The sequence below is a fragment of the Sapajus apella genome, unplaced genomic scaffold, assembly GCF_009761245.1.
Source record: "Sapajus apella isolate SASKATOON/1434 unplaced genomic scaffold, GSC_monkey_1.0 scaffold87, whole genome shotgun sequence".
Lineage (NCBI taxonomy): Eukaryota > Metazoa > Chordata > Mammalia > Primates > Cebidae > Sapajus > Sapajus apella.
The window spans coordinates 6,283,146-6,298,499 of NW_022437027.1; the positions used below are offsets into that span (position 1 = coordinate 6,283,146).

The following is a 15,354-nucleotide window of genomic DNA, read 5'->3' on the forward strand; positions in this document are numbered from 1 at the left end:
GGCCTCATGTATGTCTTCTGTTGTGAAGTGTCTGTTCATATCCTTCGCCCACTTTTGAATGGGCTTGTTTGTTTTTTTCTTGTAAATCTGTTTTAGTTCTTTGTAAATTCTGGATATCAGCCCTTTGTCAGATGGGTAAACTGCAAACATTTTTTCCCATTCTGTTGGTTGCCGATTCACTGTAATGACTGTTTCTTTTGCCATACAGAAGCTGTGGAGTTTGATCAGGTCCCATTTGTCTATTTTGGCTTTTGTTGCCAATGCTTTTGGTGTTTTGGTCATGAAATCCTTGCCTACGCCTATGTCCTGAATGGTTTTGCCTAGATTTTCTTCTAGGGTTTTTATGCTGTTAGGTCTTACGTTTAAGTCTTTAATCCATCTGGAGTTAATTTTAGTGTAAGGTGTCAGGAAGGGGTCCAGTTTCTGCTCTCTGCACATGGCTAGCCAGTTATCCCAACACCATTTATTAAACAGGGAATCCTTTCCCCATTGCTTCTTTTTGTCAGGTTTGTCAAAGATCGGATGGTTGTAGATATATTGTGTTGCCTCTGAGGCCTCTGTTCTGTTCCATTGGTGTATAACTCTGTTATACCAGTACCATGCTCTTTTGATTACTGTAGGCTTGTAGTATAGTTTGAAGTCCAGTAGTGTGATGCCTCCCACTTTGTTCTTTTTGCTTAGAATTGACTTGGCTATGCAGGCTCTCTTTTGGTTCCATATGAAGTTTAAGGTGTTTTTTTCTACTTCTGTGAAGAAGGTCATTGGTAGCTTGATGGGGATAGCGTTGAATCTGTAAATTACTTTGGGCAGTATGGCCCTTTTCACGATATTGATTCTTCCTAACCATGCACATGGAATGTTTCTCCATCTGTTTGTGTCCTCTGTTATTTCCTTGAGCAGCGGATTGTAGTTTTCCTTGAAGAGGTCCTTTACATTCCTTGTTAGTTGTATTGCTAGGTATTTTATTCTCTTTGTAGCAATTGTGAATGACAGTTCATTCTTGATTTAGCTGTCTTTAAGTCTGTTATTGGTGTATGGGAATGCTTGTGATTTTTGCACATCGATTTTGTATCCTGAGACTTTGCTGAACTTGCTTACCAGTTTCAGGAGATTTGGGGCTGAGACAATGGGGTCTTCTAGATATACAATCATGTCGTCTGCAAATAGAGAGAATTTGACTTCCTCCTTTCCTGTTTGAATACCCTTTATTTCTTTTTCTTGCCTGATTGCTCTGGCTAGAACTTCCAGTACTATATTGAATAGAAGTTGCAATAGAGGGCATCCTTGTCTAGTGCCAGATTTCAAAGGGAATGCTTCCAGTTTTTGCCCATTCAGTATGATATTGGCTGTTGGTTTGTCATAAATAGCTTTTATTATTTTGAGATACGTTCCGTCAATACCTAGTTTATTGAGGGTTTTTGGCATAAAGCGCTGTTGAATTTTGTCAAAGGCCTTCTCTGCATCAATTGGGGTAATCATGTGTTTTTTGGCTTTGATTCTGTTTATGTGGTGAATTACATTTATAGACTTGCGTATGTTGAACCAGCCTTGCATCCCCGGAATGAACCCTACTTGATCATGGTGGATAAGCTTTTTGATGTGCTGTTGCAGTTGATTTGCCAGTATTTTATTGAAGATTTTTGAATCTATGTTCATCATGGATATTGGCCTGAAGTTTTCTTTTTTTGTTGAGTCTCAGCCAGGTTTTGGTATTACGATGATGTTGGTCCCATAAAATGATTTGGGAAGGATTCCCTCTTTTTGTATTATTTGGAATAGTTTCAGAAGTAATGGTACCAGCTCTTCTTTGTATGTCTGGTAGAATTTGGCTGTGAACCCATCTGAACCTGGGCTTTTTTTGGTGGTAGGCTCTTAATTTCTGCCTCAACCTCAGACCTTGTTATTGGTCTATTCAGGATTTCAACTTCTTCCTGGTTTAGGCTTAGGAGGATGCAAGGGTCCAGGAATTTATCCATTTCTTCCAGGTTTACTAGTTTATGTGCATAGAGTTGTTTGTAATAATCTCTAATCATGGTTTGAATTTCTGTGGAATATGTGGTGATACCCCTTTATCATTTTTTATTGCATCTATTTGGTTATTCTCACTTTTCCTTTTTGTTAATTTGGCTAGTGGTCTGTCTATTTTGTTGATCTTTTCAAAGAACCAGCTCCTGGATTCACTGATTTTTTGAAGGGGTTTTTGTGTGTCTATCTACTTCAGTTCTGCTCTGATCTTCGTTATTTCTTGTCTTCTCTTAGGTTTTGAGTTTTTTGATCTTGCTCCTCTAGCTCTTTCAATTTTGATAATAGGGTGTCAATTTTAGATCTCTCCTTTCTTCTCATGTGGGCATTTATTGCTATATATTTTCCTGCTTTAAATGTGTCCCAGAGATTCTGGTATGTTGTGTCTTCATTCTCGTTGGTTTTGAATAATGTCTTTATTTCTGCCTTCATTTCATTGTTTATCCAGTCAACATTCAAGAGCAAGTTGTTTGGTTTCCATGAGGTTGTGTGGTTCTGAGTTAGTTTCTGCATTCTGAGTTCTACCTTGATTGCACTGTGGTCTGAGAGACCGTTTGTTATGATTTCCGTTCTTTTGCATTTGCTGAGGAGTGATTTACTCCCAATTATGTGGTCAATTTTAGAGTAGGTGTGATGTGGTGCTGAGAAGAATGTATATTCTGTGGATTTGGGGTGGAGAGTTCTATAATGTCTGTTAGGTTTGCTTGTTCCAGGTCTGAGTTCAAGTCCTGGATATCCTTGTCAATTTTCTGTCTGGTTGATCTAATATTGACAATGGGGTGTTAAAGACTCCCACTATTATTGTGTGGGAGTCTAAGTCTCTTTGTAAGTCATTAATAACTTGCCTTATGTATCTGGGTGCTCCTGTATTGGGTGCATATATATTTAGGATCGTTAGCTCTTCTTGTTGCATTGATCCTTTTACCATTATATAATGTCCTTCTTTGTCTCTTTTGATATTTGTTGCTTTAAAGTCTATTTTATCAGAGACGAGAATTGCAACTTCTGCTTTTTTTTGCTCTCCATTTGCTTGGTAAATCTTCCTGCATCCCTTTATTTTGAGCCTTTGTGTATCCTTGCATGTGAGATGGGTTTCCTGGATACAGCACACCGATGGGTTTTGGTTTTTTATCCAATTTGCCAGTCTGTGTCTTTTGATTGGGGCATTTAGTCCATTTACATTTAGGGTTAATATTGTTAGGTATGAATTTGATACTGCCATTTTGATGCTAGCTGGCTGTTTTGCCCATTAGTTGATGCAGATTCTTCATTGTGTTGATGCAGATTCTTCATTGTGTTGATGCTCTTTACCGTTTGGTATTTTTTTGCTGTGGCTGGTACAGGTTGTTCCTTTCTATGTGTAGAGCCTCTTTCAGGAGCTCTTGTAAAGCAGGCCTGGTGGTGATGAAATCTCTGAGTACTTGCTTATTCGCAAAGGATTTTATTTTTCCTTCACTTAGGAAGCTTAATTTGGCTGGATATGAAATTCTGGGTTGAAAGTTCTTTTCTTTAAGATGTTGAATATTGGCCCCCACTCTCTCTGGCTTGTAGAGTTTTGTGATTTCATTTTTTTATACACAAGAAGTGCTCCATCTAGCTGTAAGCCATTGTCCTCAGAAAACTAACACAGGAACAGAAAACCAAACACCACATGTTCAATGAGCTGAACAATGAGAACAAATGGACACAGAGAGGGGAACAATACACACTGGGGCCTGTTGGGGAGGCTGGGAGAGGGCGAGCATCAGGATAAATAGCTAATGCATGTGGGGCTTAATACCTAGGTGATGGGTCTATAGGTAACAAACCACCATGGCAAATGTTTCCTATGTAATAAAACTGCATGTCCTGCACATATTTACTGGAACTTGAAGTGCTTCATCTACATAAATCATTTTGCTGTATTATGTAAGATAGAAACATAATTTTACTTTCTTCCAGTTAACAAGTTATCCCAATACTATATTCTGAATAATAAAGAATAAAATAATAGAATGATGCCGTATCAAATCATCACCCAGTGATTTGACATGGCATCCTTTTCTTTTCCAAATATTTATACATATTTGAGTCTGCTTCTGTGCATTCTACTATATCCAATTAATCTTTTAGTCTTTTCTGATGCAGTATCATACAATGTTAACTTTGTACAGCTTTAATATATGACAGTGTGGTTTATTTATTATTTTCCAATATTAGCATTTTTGTCTATTTTTTTGTAAAATAAACTTTAGAATGTAAGTTTCAAAATAGAAACTTCATTTTAGGATTTTTATTATAATAATAATATATACATTCCTCTAAGGAAAAATAAACTTCTTACAATATTGAATCTTTCTAGAAAGTATCTAATATATCTTCTCCCCTCATTTTTTCCACTGTCTTGCATGAAAGTACTTCATTTTCGTTAAATATAAGCTTAATTCTAGGTAGTTTATTTTGGATGAATATTTTGATATCATGAATGTAAGCTTTTGCCTATTACATTTTCTGGCTACTGGTGCCATATAGAAAAGCTAATGATTTTCTTATATGTTGTAACTAAAGCTAATGAAATTATTTGCAGTTTTATTGTATTTTCCTCCGATTATTCTGGGTTTTCTAAGACTATATGCATCTTGATTTTAATAACTCTGCTTCTAGTGATTCGTTGCTAGAATGTCAAATATTTAAGATGAAGAATATCTGTTTAAAAAGACATGTTTCATTATTCTAATTAAGTTTTCTTCTGGTATGCATTTACTATAGGGTTTTCTTTTTCTAAAGTTAGTAGTTGGTATGAATTTGTATCACGTTTGGCCTTATGTAACTTATAGTATTGATTACATATTTGTATCATTTGACCAATTAAGTTGATGAGCTATATTTAAAATTTTTTCAAATATTGAATCATCTTTCATTCCTGAAATATGTCCTAAGTTATTTTTCTGTAGGTATTAAAAGCTGCTGTTGTATTCAGCCTTTACAGCTTTTAGAGTTTTAAAATCTGTTTTTCTAAGGAATACTGGGGAGAGGGGTGCACACGTGTGTGTGTGTGTGTGTGTGTGTGTGTGTGTGTGTGTGTGTGTGTGTGTAGTGCTGTCCTTGTCAGATTTAAATATTAGCTTAAGGCAGCTTCATAAATAAAATGGCCTGGGGCACTTTTCAGTCTTTGTTTTGCCTTCAGGCAGTTATTACGTCATGGGCATTCCTTATACTTTGAAAATGAGATAGAATTGTTTGGAAAAAATTGTACTTGGCACCTTACTTCAAAGTAATCATTTGAAAATGTTAAAATTTTAGCTATATTTAAAAAGGCCCATTCAGGTTTCCTATGACTTCTGAACAGACACACATACACACACACACACACACACACACGCACACACGCACACACACACAAACGTGCATACACGTAAGCCCACACCCCAGTCTATTCACGTATATTTAGGCCTTTGGACATAGGTTTTCCACTCTTTGGGGAATATTTTGAATCAATGTTTTTAAACGTGTTAACATAGAATTGTACAGAGTTTTGTATTTTTTAATATTTCTATATGCTTATATATGTTACCATGTTTGATTAAAAATGAGAAAAAGAATATAAAAACACAGTTTTTTCTGATTCATAATATCTCCCTCTCTCACACACACACACACACACATATACACACAGTCCATATACAGATTTTTTAACTTTGTTTTCCCCAAAATGTCAACTCTTAATTTTTGTCTGTTTTTCCCTTTGTTAATATATTTATTGTTATTAAATTATTTTGCCTATTTTCCTAAAGATAGTTTGAGATTTTTTGTTTAGTTTTCGCCTTCTTCATACGCACCTAACTTCTTTAGAGTACAATTTTGAAAGCTTTATATGGTAGCAACTGTCATCTCCAGTTCTTCAGTTGAGGAAAGATGACTTTGTTGAGAAATTATTGAGGCAGATATAAATTTAGTATTCTTTATTAACCATCACAGTGCTCAGATGCCAGAAAGCATGTGATGACTTGCCATCCCTGAAGAGTCTGTCTGATAATCCAGACATAAGAATTGATTCTGCTCTGCGTAATCATTTAATCATATTTTTATTCATTCATCAGATATCCATTGAGATTTTTTGTGCCAGACCTTGTGCTAGCTTTTGGAGGTACAAATATGAAAACACATGGAACCTGCATTCAGGGAGACTGATTGTAAGTCAAGTGGAGAAAAAGAAAACATCTCACAAATACAGTAATTACTATAATGGAGGTACATCCACATTGTTTCAGGAACATATACATACCCCATAGCACAAAGTTACTCATGAAAAGTAGACGATTTGGAAATATTATTTTATTACTTTATAATCAATAAATATATCTTAATACTTTCTGTGTGTCAGATAATACACTGGGTCCTGAGGAAAACAAGGTGTAAAAATCATTTTTCTCATACTTGAGGAGCTTTTTGGCCTAGTGGGAAATGATTAATCTCATTGTAATAAATATGTGTACCAGATACCTGTGAAGACACAGAAGAGAAACTAAGTCAATCAGGAGTTCAAAAGAAAGGCTTTCTTCACATAGAAAGTAATGTTTGAGCCGAGATTTGAAAGACAAGCAGGGATTTATTAGATGGATAGTTGTGGCTTTCTAAGCAGAAGGAACAGTATATGCAAAGGCACAGTGGCATGAAAAGGCAAGTAGTGTGATAATGCTAAAGCATAAGGGACAGAATGGTGAGGGGTGAGAAAAGAAGTATAAGATAAAAATTTATAGAGTACATATCTTGTCAAACTCCATTCTAAATACTTTATATAAATTTGCTCCATAAGTCTTTATCATTACTTTGTGTTGGAAATATTTTAAATCTAGCTATTTTGAAACATACAATAAATTATTAACTACAGTAACTGTACTGTGCTATTGAACACTAGAACTTATTCCTTCTATCTAACTGTATTTCCATATTCATTAACCAGCCTCTCTTCATCCCCACCCCCCACAACACCACCACTTCCACCCCACCACTCTCCCCGTGTCCCTAATCCACCCTGTCTGCCTTTCACAGCAACTACTATTCTACTCTCTACCTCCATGAGATCAACTTATTTAGTTTCCACATACAAGTGAGAACATGTGATATTTGCCTTTCTGTGTCTGGCTTATTTCTCTTAACATGGTGACCTCCAATTCTATCAGTTTTGCTACAAATGATAGGAATTTTCTTTTTTTTTTTTTTCTTTTTGAGAGAGAGTTTTACTCTGTCACCCAGGCTGGAGTGCAGTGGCATGATAAAATATGGGATTATAGGCATGAGCCACCACGCCCGGCCAGATTTCATTCTTTTTTAATAGCTGATTATTAATTCATTGTGTATATTAGTATATATACATTTTCTTTATCCATTCATCCATTGATAGACACTTAGTTTAGCTCAGTATCTTGGTTACTGTGAATAGTGCTGTAATTAACATGGGAGTGTGTATTTCTCCAACATCCTCATTTCCTTTCTTTTGGATATATGCCCAGCAGTGGGATTGCTGGATCATATGGTGCATCTATTTTTAGTTTTTTGAGGAACCTCCATACTGTTTTCCATAGGGGCTATACTAATTTACATTACCACCAATAGAGTACTAGCATTCTCTTTTCTCCACATTCTTGCTAACATCTATTTTTTGCCTTTTTGATAACAGCAATTTTAACCCAGATAAGATGATATCACATTGTGATTTTCATTTGCATTTCTCTTTTGATTAATGGTATTGAACTTTTTTTTTTCATGTACCTTTTGGCCATTCGTATGTTTACTCTTCAGAAATGTTTATTTAGATCATTTGCCCATTCGTAAATCAGATTATTTTATTATTGCTATTGAGTTCCTTAAATATTCTGGTTATTAATCCCTTGTCAGATAGAGAGTTTGCACATATTTTCTCCCATTCCGTAAATTGTCTCTTCACTGAGTTGATTGTTTTCTTTGCTGTGAAGAAGCTTTTTAGAATGATGTAATTCTATGTCTAGTTTTGCTTTTGTTGCTTGTGCTTTTAAGATCTTATCCAAACAATCATTTCCCAGACCAGTGTTCTAAAGCATTTCCACAATGTTTTCTTCTTATATCTTTATAGTTTCAGGTCTTATATTTAAGTCTTCAATTCATCTTCATCTGATATTTGCATATAGTAAGAGATAAGGGTCTAGTTTCATTTTTCTGCATATGGATATTCAGTTTTTCCAGCACCGTTTATTGAAAAGACTGTCCTTTCCCCCACTGAAAGTTCTTGGCAGGTTTAAGAATCAGTTGCCTTTAAATGCATGGATTTATTTCTGGGTGGACGTCTAAGCTTAATATGCCTTGTATATACAGGCTTTTGGACAGAAATGATAAATTGATAGACATTTCCAATGTTTTATAATTATCCTATATCTTGCCCATTACCCATAAACGAAGTCTCGTGAATTTGAAACCCTCTTTCACACAAGGAAAATGTGATATAGACCCATAATGTCTATAATACTAAGTAAGACCAAAGTTGTGCAGTTTTCCCTTTATGCCTCTAAGTGGAAGTTTTACAATGAATGGTAAATTTGCTTATAAAACTTAGAAAAACTAAATTCTTTGTAGTTTTTTGTTTTTGTTTTTTTGAGATGGAGTTTTGCTCTTGTCACCCAGGCTGGAGTACAGTGGCGTGATCTCGGCTCACTGCAGGGTTTGCCTCCTGGGTTCAAGTAATTCTCCTGCTCAGCCCACAGAGTAGCTGGGATTACAAGTGCCCGCCACCATGCCTGGCTAATTTTTTGTTTGTTTAGTAGAGACAGGTTTTAGCCATGTTGGGCAGGCTGGTCTCGAACTCCTGACCTCAGGTGATCCGCCCACCTTGGCCTCCCAAAGGGCTAGGATTACAAGCGTGAGCCACCGTGCCTGGCCAGTTCTGTGTTTTATTTTTTTTTAGAGGAAGAAAGAGAGAAAGAAAGAAAAAGAATTAAAGAAAAAAAGAAAAAGAATAAAGGAAAGGAATAAAGAGGAAGAGGAAGAGGGAGAGAGAACAGGGTTGTTGCTTTATTGCCCGGGCTAGAATGCAGTCTAAAAATGGATATGCCTGTAATTGTGTTTAATAATAGAGACATTAAAAAAAAATGAGGGAAGAAAACAATTAAGCAGCCAACCAATATTTCATTTAAACCTGTAAATATGTGTGATGTAGTACTGATAAGAGTGTATACTTCGTGTATTTAAAGTGGAGAGTTCCATGAATGTCAATCAAGTCTACTTGTTCCGGATCTGAGTTCAAGTCCTGAATATCGATGTTAACTTTCTGTCTCATTGATCTGTCCAATATCGATGTTGAAGTCTCCCACTATTATTGTGTGGGAGTCCAAGTCTCTTTATAAGTCTTATATATCTGGGTATTTCTGTATTGGGTGCATATATATTTAGGATCTTTAGCTCTTCTTGTTACATTGATCCTTTTATCTTTATGTAATATCCTTTGCTTCTTTTGATCTTTGTTGTTTTGAAGTCTATTTTATCAGCAAAAATTGCAACTCCTGCTTTCTATTTATTTATTTTTGCTCTCCATTTGGTTGGCAAATCTTTCTCCATCCCTTTGTTTTGAGTCTTTGTGTATCCTTGCATGTGAGATGGATCTGGATGTAGCATACCAATGGGCCTTGGCTTCTTTTGCCTGTCTGTCACCTTGGATTGGGGGATTCAGTCGATTTAAACTTAGAATTAATAACAATATATGTGTGTTTGATACTGTCATTTAATGTTTGCTGGCTGTTTTGCCCATTAGTTGATGCAAGTTCTTAATTATGTTGATGTTCTTTATTTTTTGGTATTTTTTAGAAAGGCTGATGCTGGTTGTTCCTTTCTATTTGTAGTGGTTCTTTCAGAAGCTCTTGTAAAGCAGGCCTGGTGGTGATGAAATCTCTGAGTGCCTGCTTGTTCACAAAAGATTTTATTTTTCCTTCGCTTATGAAGCTTAGTTTGACTGGATGTAAAATTCTGGGTTGAAAGTTCTTTTCTTTAAGGATGTTGAATATTGGCCCCCACTCTCTTCTGTCTTGTAGGGTTTCTGCTGAGAGATCTGCTGTGAGTCTGATGGGCTTCCCTTTATGGGTAACCTGACCCTTCTCTCTGGCTGCCCTCAGTATTCTCCCCTTCATTTCAACCCTGGTGAATCTGGCAATCATGTGCCTTGAGGTTGGTCTTCTTGAGGAATATCTCTGTGGTGTTCTCTGCATTACCTGGAGTTGAATATTGTCCTGCCTTGCTAGGTTGGGAAAGTTTTCCTGAATAATATCGTGCAGCGTGTTTTCCAGCTTGGATTGATTCTCTTCGTCACATCCAGGTACACCTATCAAATGTAGATTAGGTCCTTTCACATAGTCCCATATTTCTTGGAGATTTTGCTCGTTCTTTTTTATCCTTTTTTCTCTAATCTTGTCTTCTCATTTTATTTCATTAAGTTGGTCTTCAACCTCTGATATCTTTTCTTCTGCTTGATCAATTCGGCTGTTAAAACTTGTGCATCGTTTGCAAAGTTCTCGTGTTGTATTTTTCAGCTCCATTAATTCACTTATATTCCTCTCTAAATTGTATGTTATTGTTAACATTTCGTCAAACCTTTTTTCAAAGTTCTTAGTTTCTTTGCATTGGGTTAGAACAAGTTCTTTTAATTCCCAGAAGTTTCTTATCATCCACTTTTTAAAGCCTGCTTCTGCTAATGGAACATAGTCTTTCTCCATCAGGCCTTTTTCTGTTGCTGATGAGGAACTGTTATCCCCTGTAGAGGGAGAGGCATTCTGATTTTGGGTATTCTCAGCCTTTTTAGGCTGGTTTCTTCCCTTCGCTATAAATTTATCCATCTGTGATCTTTATAATTACCGTCTTTATAGTTGGGTTTCTAAATGGACGTCCAACTTGTTGATTCCCGGCGCTAGAATCTGAGCAACCCACTGCGCCAGCCAAAACAGTGGTGTTAAGATTGATGGTGCTTTTCTGACTCTGCACCAAGAACCGCCGCTCCAAGGCAGCGGCAAAACAGCCTCACCGGCCTCAAGAGTCACACTGGCGACACGTGGGGCTCCTCCGCTGGGAATCTCCTGGTGCATGAGCAACAAAAATTGATCTGAAAGTGTGGCATCCTCTCGTTCTCTGCTCTTTCAGTGGGAACTACAATCCCGAGCTGCTAGTGATCAGCCATCTTGGATCTCTCTCTCTCTGGGATTCTGTGTTTTTAATATTGTAATTATTTTCTTCATAAAGCAAAGTAGTATAATTTGTTCTAAATTTAATTTACTAGTATCCTAAAATTAATTTGTGGGAGAACTTGTATACGTTGAAGTTCTTTACACATACACATTGATGGAAACTTAGAACATTTGAATTTGTCAGCAGTTCCTCTCCTTCTGTTCTTACCATTTCATGTACCAATATTCTTTCCTTTGAAAAACTCCTCCCATATGATGCATTTGATTGGAACCAGTGCCAAGGTCAAATCTTTATATAATCAATCAGTTCTTCATAGAGAATACTTTGGACAAATCCTCTTCTTCATCAGCCAGAGCACTGTTTTCACTCAGATGAAACGTCAGTTTGAAATGCCACATTCATCACAAAATGACTAAAAGTGGAACTAGGCTAATCAAAAAGTTCTTCATTTCATCTTCATAAATGTATGATTTCATGTGAAGGCTGGAAAAACTACCTGTAGAGATTGCAATCTAATGAAAAAGGAGATGGAAGCATTGATTGTATGGCTTGCTCCTTTCAAAACTCTTTAATCTTTCTGAGCTATTTTTAATTTCAGAATGTTTAGATAGCTTTAATTCTTAATATTAAAAAGTTAAGATTCTTAATGCCTATTTTTTATTAAAAGCCATAAACTCATAAAGCTCAGCAATTTCCATTTTTATTTAAAAGTTAATAACGTGAGAGAACAAGTGCTATACCACTGGAGAATTCAGACCACAGCTGGGGAAACCCAAGGGATGAGAGCTGACATCAAACTCCAATTGAAAACCTTTTTTTAAAAAATAAGTCTGTCTGGTAAATGATTCATATGGTTTATTTTTTTTTTCTACCTAGAAATTCTAAATTGGACATTCTAAGTGTAGAATTCCACAGTGCAACTGAGGAAAGAGAGAAAATGAGTAAACGAGATAATTATTAGAGTATTTTGATAACTTATGAAACATATAAATGAAATTTTTTGAATCATCATATTTTAATCACTTGAATTTTTATAATGTTTAAATTCTCAAGTTATGCCGCATAAGTTTCAAGAAATCACTAGTGCTCAATAAATTTATGTTGAATTTAGTTGTGTGGTATTACATTACCTGTTATAGGGGAAAGCTCATCCTTTTTTCTACTAAGAAACATAGAGAACGATTGTAAATCGTCCTTAGTCTGAGTCATTCATATCACAGACACAGACCAATGAGTGGGTTTGATAGCCTGGAGTCTGAGCTTACCTCCTTCATAGTTAAGACACATTGTTAATTTGGTTTACTATTTAATAAAGCATTAAGTTGTTCTTTATTCATCTCCAAGAATCAAGTTTCCACTTACCCATTTATATATAACATAAATTATATTATGAAAATTCAATACATATATTAGAACCAGTTTCTTTAATTGCTATGTAAGCCTAATTACAGTGCAATTTCTCATGTTACCTGAGTTGAAATTAATGCAATTCACAGCAACAGTAATTATACTTAAAGAAAGGTGAAATTGTACTTAAAGGAGCTATTTTTTTCTTTAAATACACAACACTCTCATAAGGAAAACTTTGCCTCATCTCTTACTACATGTTTGAGCCAGGAGCTTGCAGTGAATCAAATAAATAATGCTTTTTTATAGGTGTAACTAATAAAGAAGTAAACCTCAATAGTAAGAAATCAGTTACACGAGCAGTCCCCATCCTTTTTGGTGCCAGATACTGGTTTCCTGGAAGACAGTGTTTCCATGGACTGGGGTTTGGGGTGGAAGGATTGTTTCGGGATGATTCAAGCACATTACATTTATTGTGCACTTTATTTATATTATTACTGCATTGTGATGTAAAATGAAATAATTATACCACTCAAGTTAGAAACAGTGGGACCCCTGAGCTTGTTTTCCTGCAGCTAAATGGTCCTGTCTGGGGGTGATGGGAGACAGTGACAGATCATCAGGCATTAGATTCTCATAAAGAGCATGCAACCTAGGTCCCTCACATATGGAGTTCGCAATAGGGTTTGTACTCCTATGAGAATCTAATTCCACCACTGATCTGACAGGAGGTGGAGCTCAGGTGGTAAAACAGCAATGGGGAGTAGTTATAAATACAGATGAAGCTTTGCTGACTCACTTGCCACTCACTTCCTGCTGTGTGGCCCAGTGCCTAACAGGCCATGGACCAGTACCAGTCCATGGCCTGGGGGTTGGAGACCACTGAATTACACAATAGACTGCGAAAATCAGATGGGTTCCTCTTCTCTAATATGCTGTATTGTTTGGTATCAAAATATTCTATTACTAGGGATAATTTTGTTTTTCTGTAATATTCTCAATACTTTTGTTGTTTGTACATTTTTTTTTTCAGTCAAGAGAATCCATCCCATTAAATGACCTAAAATCAGAAGTATCACCACGGATTTCAGCAGAGGACCTGATTGACTTGTGTGAGCTCACAGTGACAGGCCACTTCAAAACACCTACCAAGAAAACAAAGTCCGGTAAACCAAAGCTCCTGGTGGTTGACATCCGGAATAGTGAAGAGTATCCTTTACATATGATGTTTTAAAGGGTGGGTTATTGCTTATTTATATTGCATCCTTTCATTTAAATGGTGTGTGGTTAAAAAAATGCAAAAGAACATTTCATGGATTCTTCTGAATTCTAGTAGTTAAATTACTCTCAAACTGGATCCCAGAATGGTCTTCCATAAGGTTTTATAAGATAACATTACATATGAGAGACCTTAAGATGTTTTCCAAACAACACCAGAATATTGGGATATTTTCTTGGTTTTTGTGTTTCTCTGGTGCATATTCTTGAAGGCATTTGAATCCTTCATTCTATAGATAGGAATTGTGGCAAAGATGAAGAATAAGTATATACCCAATCTACCTCATAGCCTAAAGAAAAAGTTTGCCACATCTCAACATTGACCTTGTGTTCATTATAATTTTCAAAACACTGGCTTACATAGAAGATGTATTTTCACTAACTACAAAGTGTTTTTTACTAAGATTTTACTATTGAACGTACTATAATATCCAGTGGGTTTGATTGGCATTAGAGTATGAAGAGTTACAAAATAGTAACAGTTCTGTCTCCTCTTTTATTTTCATTCTCTTCAGATTCTTTGATTCTGTATTGTCTAGAATCTAGATAGTTTTCACTTTGTTTAAAAACAGAGCAACTCTTAAAATCTTTCTTAGAAACTCAATATATAAAATATAAATGAATTTTATTATAACCAATTTTCTTCATAAGTTCAAATTTATAGCATTTACTAACTATAAATCTATAAATGAGGGTTAACATGTTAGTGGTTTCTTATATGCTGAAATTGGCATATACAGGTTAAGTGTCATGACTCCAAAATGCTTATGACAATATTTCAGATTTCATATTTTTTAGGATTTTGGAATATTTCCATTATATATATACATACAAGTTCAGAATACCTAATCCAAAAGACTCTAATGAGTATTTCCTTTGAGCCTAACATTGTTGCTCAAAAAATGTCAGATTTTGGAGCATTTCAGATTTTAGATTTTTGGATTAAGGATACTCAATCAGCAGTAAATTTTTATGTTCATATTTTCAATTCCAGTATTTGAAATGAAATTTAAATCATACATTTACAGACTCATTTAAGTAATTTATAAAATCTTAGGTTTCTGACAGCCAGCATAGTTTGAGAGCCCACAATTTCAAATGATTTATTTTCATCATTTTGTGAAAAGTTGCTACTTTCTATTTTTCTGAGTTTGGAGAGAGTATAAATGTTGATATCACTAGTTGTTAGGGTTTCGGGGATACTAGAAATTCTTTGCAGAATGGGTGAGTAGACTCCTAAAAGAGGCATTAAATTCTAGTTAACTGGTCAGGACCCCTAGTCTAGAGTTCTTCTCATCTTATACTTCAAGAGTTTAGAATTTTTTCAATGTTTTTAGGTTTTGAATTTGTATTTCTTTTGCTTGAGTCTTTATTCATAGGCAGTCTCCCATAAAACCATAAAAATAGCATTATAATACCCTATTTTAATTTTAAAGATAATTACTAAAATTAATAAAATAGTTTATTCATATACCGCTTCTCTGATATTTTCTTTCACATAATTTAATTAATTATTAGAAATTTTAA

The 15,354-nt window shown here is 35.4% G+C and overlaps 1 protein-coding gene across 5 annotated transcripts in view; it reads left to right on the plus strand.

Annotated features, from left to right (window-relative positions):
• TBCK (TBC1 domain containing kinase) overlaps positions 1-15,354 on the plus strand; it is a 272,708-nt gene that overhangs the window by 182,598 nt on the left and 74,756 nt on the right. For all 5 annotated transcript variants that reach the window (XM_032254843.1, XM_032254842.1, XM_032254844.1 and 2 more), the window contains one exon: positions 13,583-13,758. In XM_032254843.1, the coding sequence (XP_032110734.1) occupies positions 13,583-13,758 (176 nt within the window). The remainder of the gene's footprint in view (positions 1-13,582; positions 13,759-15,354) is intronic.